Genomic DNA, 18431 nt, shown 5'->3' with positions numbered 1-18431 from the left:
GTCATTTTAGCTCCCCCACCCCCGGGGAGGAGGTGACTGTAAAATCCTCCCTCAGGTACACAAAGACACATTGTTCAAGGTTGTTAAGGACCGTCCCTGGTAGTTCTTCTAATAGATTTATCCTCATCTCCTTCAAATGTAAAGATAGGACATGGATGGAGATGAATTGTCACATCTTAAGAATAGCTATTGTCTCTGTCCCCTTGGTTCTGCGGTATGCGTGGCCTGCTGCCTCTGTACCAAACGGGCAGAAGCGTTTATGCCATGTGTGGGGGTTTTCGTTGAAAGGTGAATCTGCTTCTTCTGGCATTGACAGAATGCTGTCATCATGCAGCCTGCTCACAGTGCCGTGGTACCCCACTGTAGTGTTTCACCCCGCCCCCACGAACCTGAGTCGCAGAAAATAAGGGGTGGGCTCTGTCTGTCGATATTGACATGAACATAAGGGGCAGTCTCTGCTTACAGGCAGCACACACGCGGCCTCGTTCTTTGGCCACAATGTAACAAGAAAGCCTTCTTGCTGCAGCTGCAGAGGGGATGTGGACACCTTTATGTAGGGGCTACAATGAAGACAGCGACTTTCAAAAATAGAATCTGAGCAGTGTGCATCTGAGTGTTAAAACAAAAAAATATCTGCCTGTCTAGCAGAGTCGGCTTGGTGTCCTTCACAATATTATCTTGTTTAAATTTTCAAGAGACATTTTGCCTTTGGCGGAAATCGTATAAGGATAAGATAGACAGTGTTTTCATTGCTCCGGTTCCAGAATGTTTACCAGTGCTAGTAACTGGGCTGAATTAAGAACTTTCTGCTAGAGGATGTTGGGAAAGGTACTCACATGCCCCCTTCTGATTCTTCAAGGTGGCCATCCCCATTGAGGATGTGAACCGGAGTCACCTTCGATTTACCTTCCGCCATAGATCCTCGCAGGACTGTGAGTAACGGGCCACTTCATTGGTGTTTGTTTTCCAGGGGTAGCTTAGCGGGCGGCACTTGCTCTGGATGACTTTGGGACACGGCTGTCCTTTACAGAGTTGTCGTGGCTCCTTGGCCATTTCTTTGCCCTCAACTGGCCCCTGTAGAACCCTACTGGCTGGGTCTCAGGGGAGTTCCTTTTCTGTTTTCGTCTGGGATGTGATGGGCACCTGCTCCTTGCTCCTCTTTCTCATGCCTCTTTTCCGTGTTTTTAAAGGTTTTAGCTGTATTTCTGTGTGTGTGTCTGAGTGTGGCTTTGAGGATGTGGGTGCCGTGGGAGACAGAAAGGACTTCAGATACTCTGAGCTGGAGCTGTGCACTGTTGGGAGCTGCCCTGTGTGGGTTCTGTGAACCGTGCTCAGGTCCGCGGCAGGAGCTCTTAACTATGAGCCATCTTTCCAGCCTGCTTTCTTCTTTGACTCACCCCCGTACCAATCTATTAGAAAAGTCACTGCATCACAACAGATCATGTGGAAAATTGCCTCCTAGTGCTGTTTGTCTCAGAATGGAGAACTTGATCCCTCTTTGTCTTTCTTGATTTCTGGAGCTCTCCAAGACATGGGAGCTGCATTGACCTTGATACCAAGGCTGGAGGAGGGAACCTACTTTTACATCTTCCCTTTCCCCCTCTGAAAGAAATGCTAACTGCTTACTGAGGTTGGTCCCATCACATTGGTTGAATGAAGAGCCTGCCAAAGATGTAGGCCCATGCTAAACACTAAGCTATCATAGAAGGATGATAGAAATACTTCCCATCCTCCATTGCCTGAAATGCGTGACACTGAGTTGGGTAGGAGAAGGGTGAGCTGTGTGACAGTGTGCCTCAGGTGACCACATGGGGTCCACACAGGGGGACAGTTAGTTCTGGACTCTGGCCTCCTGACCCTAGCTTAGGACAGAAATGTCATCCTTTGTCTTCAGCACAGTATTGGCTCTTGAGAGGCACAGATTGGCTCTGTTGCTGTGTTGAAATGTTCCTCTGTCTCCAGTCTGACAGTTTTCGGGAGTCAGGACCTGGCTGTGGTCAGCTATGTGTGACTGCAGAATGAGGCTACAAAATAGTGACCTGGGGGCTGGATCTGTGCTGAGGCTCGTTGTTGGGAGGTGTGTGGTCCTCTGGGTAGGGCCACTGAGAAGCCTGGGCTGCTGTCCTTTGTAGGAGTTAGCAGGGAGAGGTCATAAGTCCTACAGATCTGGAGAGCCATAGGTGAGCACCAGCCTATAAGGGTGCATACTTAGAGTGTGCAAGGCCAGTAGGTGTTTAAACAAAGACTCCAAAACAACCAGGACCTGTTCTGATGGATCATTGTGGGATAGAAGGAGAGCATGGCAGCTGCCTCTCCCAATCCCATCCAAACAGTGTGAAAAGGTCAGGGGATGGGTTAACAGACTATCAGAGGCCACTTTAAATGTGAAAAGCAGGTGAATGAAGGCCAGCTAGAGATGCCTTGCTTCAATATTGTGTTTGCCTGAGGGCAAGGCCGTGTTTGGGCCTCTAGGTAGAAGGCCAGGTTCTGTTCAGTGTGTACAGTTCCATTTCTGGATGACTGAAACCCCAGGATGATAGACGTGATTTTTACTGATTGTGAACGTCTAATCTTGACCCTAATAGGAGTTTCACTGTGGTGTTTGACTCAGACCTCCCCAGAGGCCCTCAGAGTCAGTGTTTCTGACCAGAATTCCCATGTCACACATAAATTCGGGGTAGAGGCTTTTGAGTCAGTGGCCCCTAAAAGAGCTTTGGATCCACCCCATACCTTAGTGCTACACTGAGGGGGAATGGCAAGGCCACTTCCATTTCCTGGTCTTTGATCAGCACCTGTCTGTAGAACAAAGAGATGAAGGGTCCCCTCTTGCAGACTATGGGCTAAGTGGCAGCATGGTGTTAGTGTGCCGGACCACCTGAGGAATGGGGGCCAGTACTAAAATGTGACCTGACTGGAGTGGGGTATGGACAGATGGGGACTGGTGAAAGGGGTTTTCTGGGCACAGGTGTGTCCTGCACAGGTTCAGCAGCCCAGATGTGATCCAGGTGTGAACCAGAGCTTTGCTGAGTGGGCAGCAGGAACTTCGGCACTCTTGGAAAGCTGGGAAGGCCATGTGTAGATCAGGCTTGCCTTTCTGGACATATATTATCCCAAGAATGGTAAGGGGCTGTGGGACCTCCTGGTTCTGTGGAGGAAGCGCAGTGGGGAAGAGTTCTAGGTTCCATAGAGGACTGTGTCAGGATGACTCCGGAGCCCCTTGCTTAACTAACTCGTTCCCCTTAATTAATGAGTTATACCAGGGCAGAGGATGATCTCCAGCATTTCTCATTTTCAAAATCCTTGTTTTTCTCATCAGTTTTAAGTAAGTATTCATTATAGACAAGATGCTATCACCCGACATGCCAAGACGCAGTTGCATAATTAATGAAGTCTCTAAGGCCACAGCTTGTGGGGTTCTGGAGACATGTTGAGCATTGTAAACATGGTGGTCATGAGATCTTGTTTGCCAGCTACTGAGGGCGGCCATAGGGCTGCTACAGCTGAGCCCGAGTACACACAGCCTTGGTCAGAGAAAGAAGGGATTTAATACATCTTGTTCCCTTGGCTGGCCACTAGCCCCTTACTAGCTGCTCTCCACCTTAGAGCTGGGGATGGAGAGGAGGAAGTGAGAGGGTGCCCCCTGCCATCATCTAGGTTGAACTAGAAAGCTACATGTGAGGACATTCCCCACTGGCAGCTTTTGGCCATGTCCGCACATTGGTTCCTGTGTTGTAGATATGTCTTCATGGTCTAGTCAGAAGCTGATTCATTCTGGATTGGCCTTGTCTGCGAAGGGTAGCCTTGGCTACTCTTCAAGACCATGTGGGTTTCTGCAGTAGTTCATGGGACTCTGATTTCGTGCTGCTCCTCCATAAAGTTGTGTAAGATCATGTCTTCTGCTTCTGTGTCTCTCTGTTTTGGTTGGTTGACTGTCCTTTAACTCATTAGCCAGCATTTTCTGAGCCCCTGTGGCAATATAAGGAAGGTAGTATGACCAGCAGGATAAGTAAGGTATGCCTTCTTCGACATTGAGGTCATGAGATGAATGCGTTGAGCTCCTTAATGGAGGAAGGTGGCTGTGTGCTCCTTCCATGTCTTGCTTCTGTCCCTTCCTTTCTAAACAGATTTTTGTACGTATGCCTTTGACACATTTTCTGGCTCTGCACCTCAGTGTCTGTGTGCCATCCTTGGATGACAGCTTGTGGAATTCATCTCTTCAGCCCTGACTCTGTGTCCCTGTTACCTATTCCCACTGTCCTGTGCCTTTCACCTCCTCACTCACCAGCCACTTGACCTTTTTTCGGAGTAGTGGGGTCCCCATTGCTACTTCCCTGTCTTCCTGTCATATGGTCCATCTGTCTTCTCAGAGACGTGTTCTAACCATCCAGCCACCGGGCTCTGTTCCTTCACTCTTGTGCACGCTTCCAGGTTTTGCTTTCTTTGCGGCTTAAAAGACCTTTCCTGTTTGTTGGTCGTCTCCATAACTAGTGCTAGTATTTTTTGAGTAGCTATTATTTGTCAGGCTTTATTTTATGCACTAGGAAATGGCAGTAAAAATACACACACACACATATATACATTCACACATATATACCATATATGCTTATCTGCTCACATATACACTCATATACAAATATGCACACACATATACACACATGCATACACACATAGATACGCATAAACATATATACATGTTCACATATACATACATCTCCACATACATCTACATACCTATACATAATACACAAACATATGAACACACTCACATATGTATGTACGCATGTACACACATACCTTTGTAACATACATATGCACACATATGCACACATGGACATGCAGATATATACATCTAAAGACATACATAAGCATACGTGCATATGTTCACATATACACAATATATGCATACACATGTACACACATACACAGATACACATGCATGCTTGCAAACCTTTAGATTCCAGGGCTCAGTAGACTGACACTAGCAATAACCATAACAAATCCCCTCCCCTACACTCTTATCCGCCAGTGATGAGAACCATGAAGAAAAATCCATCAGATGCAGAGAACATGTATGAGCAGGCATACTGCCGTGTCTTAGGTTTCTACCCCTGTTCATACCATGGTCTCTCTTTATTCCTGTCCAAGCCACACCATGTTTGCTTTTGTTGTTCCTTACTCCCCTGGAATTGTAGCATCATGAGAACTTCCTCCATGTTCTTCTCAGAACCCTCATGTTCTTTATTCTGGGGTCAGTTCACACAGGCCACAGTCTCTTCTTTCCTGAGCCATTGAATTGCTGAGCATTTGAACTGGTTTGCGGACAGCTGAACCTTCTGTGATACAGTCTTCCTAGTCTTGACTGTAGTCCATTTCTCTACGTCTTCCATTGGCTTCACCAGTGCAGTTCGGCTTTCATAAAGGTGTCCTTGGTAGATGGTGCTAATATCACTTCGTCCTCAGTGTAGCTGAGGGTGATGATTGGTTTTCTTTGCAGCTAAGGATAAATCTGAGAAAATCTTCGCATTGGCCTTTGTGAAGCTGATGAGATACGATGGGACCACCCTGAGAGATGGGGAGCACGACCTTATTGTCTACAAGGTGCGCACATTGTTACTGGGACACTGGGGACACTTTTGTCATCAGTCCTTCGCAACCTCCTCACCTGAGCTGAGCTGCTCGTTTCCCAAGCTGTGGCTACACACCTGAGGAAAACAGCTAAAGGGACGCAGGGTGTGTTCTGGTACAGCTTCCAGAGCTTTCGGTCCTTCACGGATGTGATGGGGCAGCTCACAGCATGGCGGCCAGGAAGCAGAGTGAGGGAATACCACTGAAGTAAACTTTCTCTTACTCCATGACGGTCCCAAATCTCTGAATGTACCTGGTTTCAGGAAGTAACTTTTCCCCCATATTTAATTCTCAGTCATAGACACACTTAGAGGTGTGCTTCACCAAACTCCATTAACTCCTTACTCCAATCAAGCCTGTGATCAGGATGAACATCCCAGCTGACATTTCCCACCCCAAGGAGAGAGCTGTTCTCTAGCATTGAGCTATATTTAATTATGTAAATGAGCAGTTATGATGACTAGCCTTTTTGCTGTTACTAACGAGAGTCGATGACAGGCAATAACACATTTGTTGCTGTGTACGAAGGCTTTGGATGTGAATTAATGCGCAGGAAGAGGGACCATCGTTAAAGTCCATCGTTGAGTACAGCATAGAAGGGGGATGTGAGGGTTGAAAGGAGTTGGCATAAGAAAGCATGCAAAACCTACATGGTGACCTCGATGAATGTTGATTGACATACTGTCTGATCAAACCCACAGGCTGAAGCCAAGAAGCTGGAAGATGCAGCCACGTACTTGAGTCTCCCTTCTACCAAGGCAGAGTTGGAAGAAAAGGGCCACTCGGCCACTGGCAAGGGCATGCAGAGTCTGGGGAGTTGTACCATCAGCAAGGACTCTTTCCAGATCTCCACGCTGGTGTGCTCCACCAAACTGACCCAGAATGGTGAGTTCTAGAATCCCTCCCTCTCAAACACATCCTTTGTGACTACTTGTCGAGTGGAGGAGTTTGCTGTGGGTGCGTGGACGTCAGTCACTCTGTCCTTTGCTAAGGACCCACATAGATGTCGATGCACTCGGGCAGAGGAGGCGGCATCCGTCATAGTTTAAGATTCAAGCTTCTATTTTCATCTAAGGATTAACTCTGCAGGGAGATCAAACAATGAGAGGACTTATTTTTATTTTTAAACATGTATTTATTTGAGGTGTGTGTGTTGGGGGGGGCAGTCAGAGGACAAGTTGTAGGAATTGGTTCTTCCTCTGTATAATAGCCCTCACTGTCCTGGGACTAGCTCTTGTAGACCAGGCTGGCCTCATACTCACAGAGATCCGCCTGCCTCTGCCTCCCGAGTAGAGGGATTAAAGGCGTGCGCCACCACCGCCCGGCATTGAACTTAGTTTCATCAGGCTGTTGGCAAGCTCTGTTACCCCTCGGTCATCTCGCCACTTCCTTTTGAGATACTTTCCAGACAAAAGAAAGAAGCAAGGCATCAGGGAATGTATGTAAGTTTTGAAATCAGATCTGAGAATGGAGTTGAACCCTGGAAATGACCTTGACTAAAGGTCCTCTGAACCCCTGTGAATAAGGCCTGCTTCCAGGACTTTCTGACCGGTAGGTAGATCATCCGTTTCCAGGTACCTTTCTTCTTGGTGTCTTCCCCCATATTAACTTCTCTTTGAGATAATCCCTGGTTATCTTTCTTTGGAGAAGTTGGTCAGCCCGACATTTTCTAGGCCCCTTGTGGTGTGAGATAAGGCCTCTTTGCTGATTCATGTACATTCAGCCCAGCCTAATGTGGCAGGTCACTCATCAGCGGCTTCCTTTCCCACCGCGTGCAGCCTTCCCAGAAACACGGCAGTCCGGTGGAGACACTTCTTATTCAGAGCACACCAAGTGCTGCTGCCGTGACTGTCTGGAGGAGGCACAGGCTCTCTGCACAAATCCTTCATTTAAAAACCGCATTCTCCTAATGTGGCCGTATCATAGCTGTGCAGAGACTTTATGCTCTCTTGAAATGGAGCTTGAAAATCCAATTTTTTTTCCCTCTTAACTGCCTGATGTGAGTTGTGATTATTAATGTCTGCCATTTATCAGGAATCACATCTCTGTGTTGTCTGTCAGTCATGGCTGGAGTTTGAGATTTGCTGAGGGATAAGCATCTTTTGGACTCTGGCGGGATAAACCTAGCGCAGAGCTAACTCTGTCCTTTGGAAGATGGGACTCTGGAGGGGAGAAATGTTGGTGTCCTAAGGGCTTAGGCATGCCAGCTCTGGGTCAGATGTCTTCCAAAGCCTGCTGCTTCCACCTTTCTCTGCCCTGCCCAGGGATGTTTTCTCACCACTGTCTTCCTGTGTAAAATATTAGCGAAGGGCTGTAAGTTCTCTAAACACTTGTGGGTTATTTGGGTCTCTGTGAATACTGATACCCTGGGGCCATCTGGATACTTCCTGATTTGCTAAGTCATCATGGATTTGTCTGAATCATTTCTGAAGGGTCTTAATTTACTGCCCTGTGGTAATCCCCACCAGCAAATGAAACTCCTTCCCTGAGGGACTAGATGTGTGCAAGCCGTGGGGGAGGGGAGGATGTGCTGGAGTTTGGTGCCCAGGGGACATGAGTCAGCTGTGTGGGCTCCAGCTTGCGACCGAGCTGTGGAAAGAATCTTCCCGTACGAGGACTGAAATTCTCTGGGTATGTTTAACAAACTAGTGTTCTTGCCTGATTTAATGCAGGCTAGTGTCCCCAGTTGGGTCATTGGCCCATTGTGGTACGATCTGCTGTGTGTCACTTTTCTCTTTGGAGGAAGTCACCGTCTTATATATGCGTCATGTTCCAGATGCATTGATTGTTATTTGAAATTTGATCATAATTTCCTTTCATAACAAATCTCATCCACAGCATCGTTTTTAAACCACACATCCCTTCCAGAGAGAGTGGGGGTGGGAGGGGAGGAAACCTCCCAGGGTGATGTGTGGATTCCTCCTTTCACCTTCCAGCTCCTTGAATCTCGCCATCTGCAGGGTGATTCCCTCTCTGGTACCCAGGGAGAGAGCCCTGGTCTCAGCAGCAGCTGTTGCCAAGCAACAAGGAAATTCCAAAGTGATGCTGCTCACTGAACAGAAGGAGGAATCTGGCTTTCATTTCATGCCAGCACTGATACCCCTTTTTGGGATTGTGCCATGTCAGGAGTATATAAGTTGGGGGTGCCCCAGTTGGCATCTGAGTGTGGATTCCCAGCTTCTCCTCTGAGGGAATCATTTTCCTGCAACCATAATTTGTGCCTGCAAAGTTCCATTACTTAGGGAAAAAAAGCAGGGGGCTGAATTATTCATCAAGATTTGTATTAAAGATCTCTGTCCTCAGCACTGTGCATGGTGCCATAGGGGATAGGAAAAAGCGGTGAGATGCGATTCCTTACTCAATTAGCTTACTGTGTAATGAGAGGGAAAGGAGTCATGAAACAAAGAATAATTATGAATCCAACTGTGTTGAGTCCCTGGGAACAGGGGCTGGAGCGAGGAGGCCTTTTCTGACTGGTGGCTCTGTGGGGTTGGGCCAAGCTGTTTTCACCCCAATGAGGTGATCTATTAATTTACTCCTTTGAACTTTTTTCTCATATCTGCTGTACAGAGCCCAGAGCGGCAGTGCATGTCTTATAATGACCTGTCTGTCTAGTGAGCCCTGTCTCCAAAACGTAATAAACAACCAAACAAACAGCAAAACAAAATAAAAACACAACTCCCAAGACTAAGTAAATAAATAAAATCAAAAGTTGCAATCTAGAGATCGGGCTCAGCCTGGCCACATCACCTGTGACACCAAACTTGCCATGAAAAGTGTTCGGATGATACATTGCTCTTCATTAGAGAAACATTGATTGCCTGCGAGATGGGACCTGGAGTGTGTCAGGACAGGATGTATCCTTTCTCGTTCCTTGCCTTTCAGATAGAAATCACAACACGTCGGCTTCCGCCCCGCATTTATTGCTCCTTTCATATTTGAAGGACTGCTGCTGCTGGTTGCATTTTGTGTTGGGTGTTGTGATAAGCTTGCCTGCATGTTGTATCATTGAATTCTTTTAGCTGAGCTGCAAATTATACAGCATTGTACCCGCTGTTTCAGAGAAGAAAACAAGGGAAACTCCCTGCCCGGTGTTCTGTAGTTACTGTGTGACTCAGCTGGCTTTACATAATGCACAGTGTATGTGGGTGCTGTGGGCCGTCCCCCTCTGTGTTACTCTTTGAGTCGTCAGTGATGCCCGAGGTGATGTGAAATACATGAAAATCTGTCCGGGGTAGATGGTTTTTGTGTGGTTTGATTCTGAAATTAGAATGCGTGTCTGCTTACCGAATTCTTACCTCGATCCAAAATTACATGCTTGCTTCCTGTGTTAGCGTGAGCCTTGACTTTATTTATATGTTTATTTAGTTATTTTGATGCCTGCAGTCTCTTTGGTAGCTGATGTTCCTTAGACCCGTGAACAGTAGATTAGATGCAGTTTACTAGTTTCATTTTTCAAGTCATGGCGTAGTGATAGAACTGCAAGTGAACGGGTACAGGCGTTGCATGCTTTCCTAGACAGGGCTTCAGCTCTGTCTTCCCATCTTAGAAAGCATCCTAATGTCTTAAGCAAAATCCTTCAAGCTTTCAAAACAAAACAAAAAAAGGCCTGAGCAAATGTCTCTGCCTATAGAGTCCCTGCTGTGAAAAGGTGAAGATATGACATGGGTCCTTAGTACCCACAGAAAGACAGAAGTAATGTGATGGTAACCTTAGCATTTGGGGTGGGTGGTAGGGTGGAGACAGGTGGATTCCTGGAGCTCTTTGCCCAGCCCATTGAGTTGAGTTCAACTTCAGATTCAATGGGGGATCCTGTCTTAAAAGGCAACATGCGGAATGGTTCAGGAAGAATAAATACCCGAGGTTGACCTTGGACCTCTGCCTGGACACTTGTGGACACCCCTTTCACTCCCCGACCTCCTCACAAACATGTACATGTCATACAGCTGTATCCCCTTCCTTCTGATCTTTGAAATCTAGCATATTCGACTCTGGCCTTTTCTACTAAAGCTCACAAACAGCTCGGAGGGCAGCAGGCGGTTGCTCAAGGAGAACTCGCGATTCCTCATAGTCTGGGGCTCAACACATTGCTCAACTTTCTGTTTCAGGACTTAGCTTTGTTTTATTTTATTTTAAAAACATAGATATTTGTTCTTGAGCAGGAAAAGCCACTTGGGGGACAGGGTCTTAGCAGCTCTGTCTGGGTGGGCAGCCTCTTTCAAATGTTACGCTAGTTGGTAGCTGTCTCCAATAGGTGGAAAACACCACCCCTATTTTGGTTCCCAAATGCATTTTGAAAGCTCCTACATCAAAATCATTTCATGGTAAATGTGGCTGGAAATAATGAATTCAGCTGCACTGGTGTTAAGTATGTTGGCACTCAGTAATGAAATATTTAGCAGGCGAACCTTCTGAAATTGAGTCGCGTTTTCTTTTGAGAAGTGTTCGCCGAGAACCCCACATGCTGCATGAATTTGAGACAAAATATTCCTGGGAACGGGGAGCTGATTCTTGCATTCTGTTTGCAGTGGACCTCCTGGGGCTGCTGAAGTGGAGATCCAACACCAACCTTCTGCAGCAGAACTTGAGGCAGTTGATGAAGGTGGACGGTGGTGAGGTGGTGAAGGTAACGTGGGCTGTGGAGGGAGGCTTGGTCTCGTGTTTCATGTCTGTTCTCACACACTGACCCCAGGGGAGTTCAAGATCCTGGTTATAATCTCTCAGCAGTGACTTAAGGATATGTGTGCAGTACTGGTGGGCACTTGTTGGAAGGGCTATCTGGCTTAACTTGGAAGGTGTTGGCTTTGGATCCACCTGCTCCTGGGTGCCGTTTCCTCTTCTGATGAGTCCTCGGTGCTGTGCTGACAGTGCCCAGTTGCCCGTTTCAGTCACAACATTGCCTTCTTCTCTGGGTTCTTGGGGATCTCATGGGACATGGTAGTCTGGCTGTAACCCTGGGGTTTGTCCTGTGTGTACCGGGCTTTTCGCTCTTACCATGGTCCTTGTCACCATCCTTCTCACTGACTCAAATTACTCAGAATGAGAGTAACTTTGGGCATGATAGAAATATCACAGGCACCAAGAGTCTGACATGGTCATTCCCTTTCTGTGTGGCATCGAGCTCATGTTCAAGCCTCACATTTGACTCTGGGGAAATGTTAGGTATGAATTAGTTTTGGTTGTTTTGAGTGTGTTTATTGAAATATTTCATTATTTGAGAATTTCATGCAGTACACTTTGATTACATTCACCTTCCTCCTCCCCTCAACTCCTCTCCGTTTCATCCCAATGCCCCCCCTCCCCCACTCCCCTTCCCAACTTCATGTCCTTTTAGAAACACAATTTTAAGAACCATAAATTCCAATTCCTGAAGCACATACACTTCTGGGCAGGGAACCATCCATTGGAGCATGGTTAACCCACTAAGGAGCCATGGCCTTAAAGAAAGCAAACTCTCCCCGAGAAACCGTCAACTGTCCATAGCGCCTCATTTTGTGGGACGGGCTCATCTGGCTGCATCTTGAGCAGGCCTTGTGCAGACCCCCACAGCTGCCGTGTGTTCATGAGCGCTGCTAGCCGTCCCATCCAGAAGACACTGTTTCACCCTGGACCTTTCTGATCTCTGACTCTTAACGTCTTTCTGCCCACTCATCCCCATGGTCCTTGAGCCTTGGTGAGGGCATGTGATGTATGATTTGTAGCTGAGCGCTCCACAGGCACCCTCTACTCTGCACTGTGTAGGTACAGTTATTTATTCATTCAGCCCTCCCTACTCAGTGTCCTGAGCTGGAAGCCTGTGTCAGAGCAATGATCTGAGTTTCCTTAAGTACCAAGTTCTGTCCCTCTTACTACCTAATAGTTTGTGCTTCGAACTTCTTCCCTATCTTGGGTTCTTCTCCCATGTTCTCTATAAGGCTCTTGGATGCCATCCCTTTGCCCAAATATGTTATCGTTGTCAGGGTGATCCCTCAGGACCAGGGGGAAGCTAAGCTGGCCAGTGGCCTATGATGTTTCATCAATCATTTCTCCACTGCTTGGTTTGGCCTCTTCCATTCTTTACCCTCTGTGAGAGGAGTATGCAGTAGGGGACTGCCTTATCTCTGGAAAATTAATTACTTAAAATGGCCTTAATTAACCGGCAATGTGCTTAACTTCAGCGTGAATTAATTTGGTTGCACCACTTTCCCGCGTCCGTTGTGTAACCGCTCCAACACACCCTCGCTAATCTTCAAATTTTAATCATCTCTTCAGTCCTGCTCTTGTACCAATAGGCTTGGACAGCATTAATTGCATTTTATACTTCCTTGGGTTCTAAATCCCCAGTTCAGATGGAAACTGGGCGGATAAACGAACGCACTTTGAAAGACATGGATTTAATGAAATTTTGTCTTTCATTCTGAAGTCCTTGTGTCACGGATTCATTGTACTTCTGTTGATTTGGTGTCACACCAGGAAAAAACAATCTAGAATAATTTTGTCTTCTTCTTTATTCCCTTAGCTAATGTACTCTTATATCTGAATATTCATCCATGGAAGTGATTTTCCTATCTCTACCTTCTTTGGATTAATCTAGTGGTCCTTCTAGTGTTCACTGGTCTGGGGTAACCTCACCTAGCCTTACCTGGTGTGCTTGACTTGTTCCTTCCCCTCCGCCACCATAGTTCACCCATGCTGTTCCTGGAAAGATGGTTAAACCGACTTGCCTAAATCATGCAGTGTTGTTGGTCAGCAGGACTTGAGGGATCTGGTTTTACAGGACTCTTTCTTCTGTATTTAGAGACACTGATAGATGGTGGGGTATATTCTATTTATTCCATGACTCTCCTGTGTATTTTTATAACTGGTGGAGAAGGGACAGCAGTGTTTGATGGATTGAGAAAGTAATGTGTATGTTTAGTGAGAGAAGTGGATTCCCATGGAAGTAGAGAATCAAGGTGACTGTTTGATTCCTCATTGGGTATTCGGAGTGAGGGGTGAGGAGGAGGTGTCTGAGCAGCAGGCCTTTAGCTGTAGGTAGAGACCCTTTCCAGATATTTGTCCCCGACTACCAGGTGCTGTGCCCAAAGAAGGCGAATCTGCTCTCTCCAGTTCTGTCTCTGGGCCATGTCATTTGTCTTAGTGCCATTGGGAGATCTATTACAGGGAGTTTGTGTAAACTGTGATGAGCTTGGTACCCAGGGTGCCTGTTTTCGGGGACATTGGGCTGTTAGCAGATGGCATGAAGCTTTGACCTTTGCAAAGATTTGCAATCTGAAAATGATGGGGGAAAGTAACAAGGTTGTACAGACCCAAATAGTCAGGATTGATTAAGATCTTGTCATGTCCAGACTGGAGTTCTTGATGGAAAGGGTAGTTTACTTTCTGCCGGTTGTGTGTACCCTTTTCCCTGTGTAGTGGAGCTGGGGTAGCCAGCGACACACAACGGTGACTCATGGCTTTCTAAGCCCTAGCTCTCCTTCTGGTTCTTCTAATTTTAAAGCATGAAGCACAGGTGCGCAGTGGGAGCCGCCACTAGTTTAGGAACAGGTTCCTTAGTCTCAAAAGGCTGTGACATCTAAGATCCCCTGTCTTGCTTGCCAGAGCCTATGGGTGCTTGTGTGTAGGCTGAACCCAACACCTGTTGCAGCTGACTCTTTGATATTTTACTTGTGTGGTTCTTCACCTACTTCCTCCTTAAAAACAGTTTTTTTTCTTTCTTTCTGTTTTTGGTTTTGTTTTTGAGATCCTATTTATATGCCATACATTGTCCCCTGTTACTCTGCTCATTTCAGCAGCTTTATTATATTTAGAGTTGTGTAATCCCCAATACTATCTGAGAAGTACTGCCTTCTTTACCGACAAAGAAAATTCAGCGCTACCAACAATCGCTTCCCATAGTCTCTGCCACTTATAGTCTTGTTTCTTTTTCTGTGTTTGCCCCTCTGGACAGTTGATAGAAAGGAATGGTGCAGCGTGGCTTCTGAGTCTAGCTCCTGTTTGTCGTTGGGTGCCATGTGCACATTCAGTTAGTGGACAGAGCATCCGTGCTGCAGCTCTCCTGAGTGACGGTCCATTGGGAGGGTAGATCGAGGTAGATAGAAAACATACACTTTGTTCACCTGTTCTTCAGTTGTTGGATATTTTTTCATTTTTTTCAATTGCCAATAGTGCTGCTTTAGATCTTTGTGGGCAGGTTTTGTGTGAGCATTATGTTTTCCTCTGCTTGGGATGTGTACCTAGGAATGCTATTGTTCAGTTATAGGCTGCTGTGTATTTAAGTTTTTGAGGAATTGACAAGCTGCTCTCCAAAGCCCCTGTGCTGTTTTATATTTATCCCAGCAATGAATGTACAATAGGCTCCTGTTTCTCTGCATCGTCTCCCACACTGGACTGTTGTCCGCCATGTTGGTAGTAGCCTCTATAGTGGTTGTGACGTGGGAGTCTGTGTGGTTTCAGTTTAGGTGTTCCCATTGGCTAGTGATGAAGCATCTATCCTTTGTTCCTTTTATGGCCAATGGGTATCGTATGTCGTTCCACTTATTCTTGGGCATCTCTATCACCAGAGATCACACCACTTCAGTATAATCTAGTCTAGTCCATTTTCAACCTTCTTTAGAGTGTGGGATTTGAATGCTCCTAGGGTAACATATCTTTGGCGTCTAACTTTCTTCTTAATTAAATGAATGCTACTTTGCTTTCCTATTTGGCCATGCTTCTTTGAGTTTCAGTAGACTGTAGAAACAGTTTATTGATTCCTGGTACAGTATAAATACTTTCTAGCACACTGTAGCTTTCCTTGGCTGCAGAAATATTCTCCCATTTTCTTCTTGATGGCTTGGTTGGTAGAAGGTCTTTGCCTTTCTGAGCTGAAACCTGAAGCGCTATGGGCTTCTTCTGGTCAATCATGGCCTCTTACACTTGGTTTGTATAGACGAATCTTTTTGTCCTTATGAAAATATGAAAAAGGAGGCTTGAGAAGGCTCTGTGGGTTAAGTCAGGTGACATAGGGCATCTCCCAGCTCTGGTCTTCCTCTGCCTGGCCCAGGGTAACCTTCTTTTGTTTGCAATCCAACCATGTGAAATTTTGCCTCGTTCACAGGTCACCTTAGTAAAACCTTGGAAGTTAGTATTTTAACTACTTAATTCATACATTTAGACAGGATCTCCCTCTGTAGCTCAGCTGGACCCAGGACTCCTAGACTTTCTGCCCTAGTGTTGGGGTTACAGGTGTGTACCACCATCTCTGGCTGTAAGTTAAAGTTGTATATCCAAGACTGGGGAAAGGTAGATAAATGATCAGATGAAGGTAGATAAATGGCCAGAGCCCATGGTTGTCCTAGGCAGGGGACAGAAGGATGCAGGGACTCTTCACTGACCTCTTGTGTCTTTACAGTTCCTGCAGGACACCCTGGATGCCCTGTTCAACATCATGATGGAGAACTCTGAGAGTGAAACGTTTGATACCTTGGTGTTTGATGCTCTGGTAAGGGGGCCTCCCTTTCATCTGCTCAGAGGGTGAGGTGTTCTTTCAGGCTACAGCCTTTGAAGGGGGAAGGGACCCATCTCAGTCACCTTGAAAGCCTTGAAAGTGGTGGAGTCAATCAAAGAGGGAACCCAGTGGAGCGCAAAGGTGTTCTGACTGTGAAGCTATAGTTATGTTAATACCCTGTGAGGGGTAGGGGATCCAAACCTGGGGATGGCCTCAGTTGCAGGGACCTTCCCAGCTTATTTCCTCAAGAGGAAGAGTCCAGAATGGTTTTCCTTGTGCCACCCCTGAGACTGTTTTGGTTACATTGACAGGTCTTTATCATTGGACTAATCGCGGATAGGAAATTTCAGCATTTTAATCCCGTTTTGGAGACATACATTAAGAAACACTTCAGCGCAACCTTGGCCTACACGTGAGTTCTCTCCTGCGTCGTTTGAAAACCAGTGCTGCCTTCTCTGATGTCCATGGTCATTTTACCCTGCAACTTTGGCCTATAGCTACATTTCTCAGCTCAAAGCCCTGGCGTATTTGGTAGCATTGTTTGTTTCTTAACAGACCTGAAAATCTTGTTGGAAGAGATCTGTGATAAATAAGCCTCGTGTTCTGGAATGAATCTTCATTCTCCTCCCTACCTTCCATTTATCTTGGAAAATTTGTGTTTATGTTCGATGAAGCTGATCTATGGACGTGTGCTCGCTGTCGGCTGCAGCTCCCCAACAAGCATCTGATGAATGAATAAACGGATATGTTTCCATTTTGAGGATATTGGCCCTGTAGTGTGCATGAGATGCAGTTTCATTTGATTCAACCAGTCTCCTTCTTCCCTAAAGCATCTCTTCCTTTGCTTACACAAGTTTTAGCTATTAAACTACTTAAATACATACATATATATATATATATAAAATATATATATATTTCTGTCTGTCTGGGCCCTTTGTCTCTAACCCTGTCTGAGCACACAGCGGATGGATGGGGCCTGGGCCAGCAAGGCAGGTTACCTCCTGTTTGGTAACACAATTCTGGATGCAGGATACACGGGCTTAAATGACAACTCTGTCCCAACAACTGAAGAACAGGTGAACAAAGTGTATGTTTTCTATCTACCTCGATCTACCCTCCCAATGGACCATCACTCAGGAGAGCTGCAGCACGGATGCTCTGTCCACTAACTGAATGTGCACGTGGCACCCAACGACAAACAGGAGCTAGACTCAGAAGCCACGCTGCACCATTCCTTTCTATCTTTATGAATTGTGTGATCTTAGGCAATTGGCTTAACCTCTTTGGCCTTCAGCCTTTCTGTTTATAAAAAGAGAATAATATTGTAGTCTTGTTTGAGAATTTTAATGAGTTATTAGGGTGCTCAGAATAAACCCTGATGCTTAGGCAGCAAGCACTAAAGCAGTTGTTGGGGTTCATTTACTTGCTCTTTCATGTTAGGATTTAATGACATGCATTCAAATTTTGAATTGTGTAATTGCATTGAAAATTAAAAAAAAATAAGTCGCACACAGACCATTTCTTTAGGAACTTAGAATTTAGAGTCTATAAAATGAGGCCCCATCTATGGTTCTGAGAAGATCTTGTAAATGCCTGCGTTCTCTGCCCGTGGGTAACTGTGAACTCAAGGCCCAGGGCTATCAGCCTATGAAGCCAGTGGGTTGCACAGTCCAGTGTTGTGCTTCAGGTCCCTTCCCTGTCCTGCCTGTTTATGACAGGTGGTGGGTAGCGTCCCTGGCTAGCGTGGGAGCTGCAGAAGCTCCTGGAGCCTGCAGAGCAAGCTGTGACGAACTTTTGTTAGTCTTCTGTTAATGTTTATTTAAAGCCCTTTGTTCGCTCAGTGGAGATGCCCTGTACATTGGTATATGGGACATTTTCTTATAGACTTTCTAGGAGAGAAATAGTTTGGAGTGCCTTCTTGTCCTACTGACCAAGCTTGGCTATTCCTGGATTGTGCACGCGGCCAGCTCATGCATGTAGCAGAATCTCCATATGTAAGCCGATTGCAAAGTTTTCCTTCCAGCCTTGACTAATCGGCTGTTTTGAGAGTAGCCTTTTCCTATTTTAACGCAGAGATTGAGAGCAGCGCTGAGTTCTGCCTGTAGGATCTACTGTCTGGTGTGAGCCTCAGCCTTGCTGAGGGTTGGTATCCTGATTGGAGGAAAAAATGAAAATGCAGAAGTTTGGGGCTCGGAGTGTATCTCTATAATGCTTGCTTAGCATGCCTGAAGTGCTTAGTTCCAGTCCCAGCATCTTATAGCCTGGTTGTAATGGATCTCACCTGTAATCCCAGCACTCAGAAGGTGGAGTTAAGAGGATCAGAAGTTCAGACTCCCGG

At 46.2% G+C, this 18431-nt stretch overlaps 1 protein-coding gene across 2 annotated transcripts in view; it reads left to right on the top strand.

Moving 5' to 3' along the window:
* The window catches only part of Dock1 (dedicator of cytokinesis 1), a 485241-nt gene that overhangs the window by 91774 nt on the left and 375036 nt on the right, over nt 1–18431 (top strand). For both annotated transcript variants that reach the window (XM_041666110.1, XM_041666109.1), the window contains exons 16-21: nt 860–932; nt 5495–5598; nt 6327–6510; nt 11154–11251; nt 15998–16087; nt 16405–16505. In XM_041666110.1, the coding sequence (XP_041522044.1) occupies nt 860–932; nt 5495–5598; nt 6327–6510; nt 11154–11251; nt 15998–16087; nt 16405–16505 (650 nt within the window). The remainder of the gene's footprint in view (nt 1–859; nt 933–5494; nt 5599–6326; nt 6511–11153; nt 11252–15997; nt 16088–16404; nt 16506–18431) is intronic.

This window comes from Microtus oregoni, unplaced genomic scaffold, assembly GCF_018167655.1.
Source record: "Microtus oregoni isolate MIOR12 unplaced genomic scaffold, Mior012 000016F_ref0000370, whole genome shotgun sequence".
Lineage (NCBI taxonomy): Eukaryota > Metazoa > Chordata > Mammalia > Rodentia > Cricetidae > Microtus > Microtus oregoni.
Note: the sequence above shows the minus strand (reverse complement) of the source record. Positions and strands in the feature narration are given on the sequence as shown.